Below are 4,653 nucleotides of genomic sequence, written 5' to 3' on the forward strand. Positions count from 1 at the left end.
TGACGTTGGAAAGGTGGCATCCTATGACAGTACCACATTGAAAGTCACTGAGCTCTTCAGTACGATCCATTCTACTGCCAGTGTGTGCCTATGGAGATTGCATGGCTGTATGCTTCGTTTTATTCACCCGTTTGTAATGGGTGTGGCTGAAGTAGCCGTACCTACTAATTAGAAGGGGTCGCCACATACTTTTGGCCATGTAGTGTATAACAGTCAACCACACATATAGCATCCCTGCTGTGATCCACCTTGTTTCCTGTAGACATAGTACCTCTAAAATTGCTGGAATAAAGAAATCCCTGGAAGTTTAATCAGAACCAAACAACCAGGATTTTTTTAAAGAAAGAAAGACAATGCAGAAAAATCTGATATCAGAACAAAGGGTTTTATTCCACAATATAAACTGCAACATCTGCTACCCTCACCCAACACAACCTAGCCTCATCCCCACCCAACGGAAATCCCGATACAGCTGTGGCAGTTAACTTTACACATTTCCTTCTGTCTGCTACTTATCTAGTCCACCACTTTGACCCCACAGTCTAACAGGGAGCATTCTGTACATCAAACCATTGCTAAAGCACCAACACACTGTTCAGAAGAGATCTCAAGCCACTGAATTCAGACATAGACATTATTGCTCAGATAAATAAACCTATTCTACAAAAAAAAGAAAAAAAAAAAACTTTTTTATATTATCCAGATGCTTGTACTAAACAGTGGGTTTCCAAAAAATAAGTTTTTTTTTAAGCTTCTTTTTGGTGAAAAATTTGTCCCTGCTCCCAGCGTCTCTGGCTACACATGCAGGAAAGTTCCAGAGGGATGGAGAAAAAAATCCTGTTTTCTTTTTTTTTTTTCCTTTTTCACAAGGTGCTTCGTCTGTAGACACTCTCCTGCGCCAATGTGCTGGAAACCCCTGCAGCACACTCCAAATCCTGCCATGTTTTAAGACAACCACAAAACAGTTCATAGGAGGGGGGGGAAATCAATACAAAAAAGTGACCAAACAGTCTAATAAATTCTGGAAAACGATCCCATAAGGAAGAAGTAGCACCGTTGTTACAAAAGGGAAGGAAGGGGGCGGGGCTGTGGACAGGGTCAGGACATGAGGGCGGGGTCAGGACATGAGGGGGCGGGGTCAGTTACACACCCAGAGCTGTGGCTTTTCAAGAAGAACACAAAAAAAACTGGCATCCCCCAGTCTTCTTCCAAACCTTCCTCTCCTCATTTTCGCACGTGGCCATCTTTTACAGTACAGCTGACGCAAATATAGTCCTCCTGCTCAGCCAGCTCGGGAGTCACGCCCACGCACACCTGGTGGAACCACTGGTTACAGCTGCCGTCACACTGGACCCAGTCCACCTGAGAAGAGCCCACATCATTCACAGAACTGTCATTCACAGGAACATCCTTCACGGTCATTCACAGGAACATCCTTCACGGTCATTTAGAGCAACATCATTCGTGATCATTTACAGCAACTGTTTTTGTCTAGCGTTTGGCCGAAAGTATGCAGCACTGTAGGGCCAGGTTTTATAGCTTAACAATACATCTTATGTTCATAAATGCTTTGCCACATTAACTCATTAATTTATCTGTAATATTTCAATATTCTCATTAATTACAGTACTGATTAATGAAATTGCAGACAATTCCCTGCAAATCCACACAATTCCCAGGCACTGACCTCATCTCCCTCAGGCTGCTGGCATCTCTCTGCCGGACAGAGCGCCATGTCCTCTTCCGAATCCTCCGAGGGGGAGGAGTCTGACAGTACGGAGGAGGTGGCGGTCACACTCTCCTGGCTTTTCTCCTGGTTCAGTTTGGGCTTCTTCTTTTGCGGCTTTTTTGCCCGATCCCTCCGCTCCCTCTCCAACCTCCGTTTGGCCTTTTTTTCGGTCCCGTTTACAACTTCCTTCTTCAGGCCGGAAACCCCATCCTGAGAGGACGCACATAAACCCACACGCGCATAAATAACACGCCTCAATGAGAGGAACACTGCTAAAGACCGTCACATCATGCACCTATGGGTGGAGCCAATAGCAGCACTACAGGTTCAGCAATATTACAGGTCCTCAAGACCAGAAACATGCATAATCTGTATGCCTGTGAATGCAGTTTTGATGAATCATAGGTATGAACCAGCAAAGGAAAGAGCAACAAATGTTTCATCAAGTTTCAGTCGTATTCATGAACAATGAGGGGCACAATATCTTAACGGTAGTAGTCACAAGCTACTCGACTCAGTCGCTGTATTTGAGTGAACTGTAAACATTAACTAGCATTAAGTACTGTCATTACCTAACATATAACAGTTAATACAGTACCACAGCACTGGAACTTTTTACTGTAAAGTATCACTCTGCTTTGTTTACATTTTAATAAATGAATTGTCATCAAAAAACTGTTATTTTGAGCTGACAGTTTATATGGTACTTAGCATTTTTGTTAATGTAATCCTACAGCCACAACAGCAGTCCCCTGCCTGTGACATAGCTCAATTGAAATTTCAGCCACCACTAAACTGGACAGAACTGGACAGAATGTTGTGAAAAACAGTTACTCTATAAGTTTAAATTTGACAGAAAAAACACAAAAGAACAAACTGAACCATATCTACATTGAACCCAAGAGAAGACGAGACTATCACCGTGCCATTCAGCCCGTGAAATCATTTCACTGACGTAGGCAACACGCTGAAACATTTTAATGTTTTGGGCTCACTCAAACTAAAAACACGGAGCTCTTTAATGAATGTAAATGTATTGAGGAGTAAAGCGGCCCATCCCTGGCTGATGGTGGTCAGGCCAGAAGGGAACGGCTCACCTCATCCTGCGGCGGAACTCTTCCCTGAGAGCTGCACTGCTTGTGCTGGTCGAGGTCCGCGCCCTGCAGCTGTGGAGAAGCACAGCCCTCCGGGGTCGAGGCCAGGCCGTTCAGCAGGATGTGGTACAGCTGCTGGGTCTCAGGCAGTGAGACCTGCAGCAGCAGCCCTTCCACCATCAGCTCCTCCAGCTCTGCACTCAGGCCTGCAAACAGATATAGCATGTTAGCATTAGCACAGCTCCTCCACTTCTGCACTCAGGCCTGCAAACAGGTATAGCACGTTAGCATTAGCACAGCTCCTCCAGCTCTGCACTCAGGCCTGCAAACAGGTATAGCATGTTAGCATTAGCACAGCTCCTCCACTTCTGCACTCAGGCCTGCAAACAGACATAGCACGTTAGCATTAGCACAGCTCCTCCAGCTCTGCACTCAGGCCTGCAAACAGATATAGACCTCACCCGGAGATGATAAATAAGGGGCGGTAAAGTTGTAGCATCACATTGTGCATAGAAAACAGATAGGACCTCCACCAATCACAAAGTACATTGGTAACAACCAACATAACAAACGCCAGTGGTGATGGCATAAGCAGCACTTCCAGGAGCCCTATGGGTAACAACTACCAATGCAAACCCGAAAAGGAGCCTGAGCTCCGACTCAATCCAGGACTGTGTGCACTGCAGTTCCCTTTACTCCGACCACAGAGAGGGCTGAACTCTGACCTTGAAGCGGAATGCATCGCTGCTGAGTGTAGAAGGTTGTCTGCGATTGGCCCGCCCTGTTCCACTCCGGAGCCTGGCATGAAGCCGATCCTGGGGAGTGCACCTGCCACATGCAAGAAAACATGCAAACAAAACATCAGAAACAGACTGGAATCCTGCACCACAAACACCAGTTCTGCTCTGATGGAAATTACATTAATAAGGGCAAAACAAATTAAAGATGAGAAATGATGACTACTGGGCATGCAGTATCACGTTTAAGGAGATGGGGATACTAATGCAATCTAGTGGAATGGACAAGTGAGGGTTGTGGTTCTCACCCTGCAGACCAGCCCACAAAACTGTGCTTAAATTATACTGTGTGCATGTGTGTGTGTGTGTGTGTGTGTGTGTGTGCGCGCATGTATGAATGCGTGTATGAATGCGTGCATACACAGGTGTGTGTCTATGATCTTAAGAGATATTATACACGGTTGTAAAACTGTACACAACTAAAATGTATGAAATCAACAATATTATTCCTGTGATCTTTACTCTCTCTCGGTGTTTCCGAGGGAAAATGTTTGTGTGTAGGAGGCCTGCCCCTGTGGCTCAGGTGAGATTCGGGGGTCCCACAGTGATGGGCTGGGGGGCTGTGGCCTCACCTTCCCGCTGGCGTCGGCGGCAGGGCCGGCGGGCGCCCAGCGGCTGAGAGGCGGGGGGCGCGTGCAGGAGGAGGAGACACGGCGGGCGCGGCGCTGCCAGCTGACGGTGCGCTCGATCAGGTAGCGCAGGGCGTCGCCCTCGGGCAGCCGCACGCGGATGCGCTGCAGCGCGGCCAGCAGCGGCAGCACCCTGTCCAGCGGCGGCTTCTCCGAGCGCCGGCAGAGCGGGCACAGCCAGGCCTGGGCGTCGGCGCCGTCCTCCGGCCCCGCCACGCAGCCGCTGTGGAAGGCGTCGCGGCACAGCTCGCACTGCAGCATGGCCGCCGCCGGGGGGCGCTGGCACACGCACACCTGCAGGTCTGCGCAGTCGGCCGCCGGCAGCAGCTTGGACTCGTTGGAGGCGCGCAGGGCGGAGAGCGCCTCCATCTCCTTCAGCCGAACTTCAGCCAGAGTGGCCATCT

The 4,653-nt window shown here is 48.7% G+C and overlaps 1 protein-coding gene across 3 annotated transcripts in view; it reads right to left on the reverse strand.

Moving 5' to 3' along the window:
• Positions 1–366: 366 nt before the first annotated feature.
• Positions 367–4,653, reverse strand: part of kdm5bb (lysine (K)-specific demethylase 5Bb) — a 41,939-nt gene continuing 37,652 nt past the window's right edge. Inside the window, exons 24-29 of one of the 3 annotated variants that reach the window (XR_004761437.1) lie at positions 4,193–4,651; positions 3,549–3,651; positions 2,827–3,029; positions 1,688–1,939; positions 1,151–1,362; positions 367–935 (exon numbers count right to left, since the gene is read on the reverse strand). Coding sequence is in view for 2 of the 3 variants with exons in the window: in XM_035381500.1 (XP_035237391.1) it covers positions 1,225–1,362; positions 1,688–1,939; positions 2,827–3,029; positions 3,549–3,651; positions 4,193–4,651 (1,155 nt within the window). In the remaining variant the exon portion in view is untranslated. Of the gene's footprint in view, positions 1,363–1,687; positions 1,940–2,826; positions 3,030–3,081; positions 3,262–3,548; positions 3,652–4,192; positions 4,652–4,653 lie in introns of those variants that run through there. The other 2 variants (XM_035381500.1, XM_035381501.1) reach the window with 2 other exon arrangements.

Source organism: Anguilla anguilla, chromosome 11 (assembly GCF_013347855.1).
Source record: "Anguilla anguilla isolate fAngAng1 chromosome 11, fAngAng1.pri, whole genome shotgun sequence".
Classification (NCBI taxonomy): Eukaryota; Metazoa; Chordata; class Actinopteri; order Anguilliformes; family Anguillidae; genus Anguilla; species Anguilla anguilla.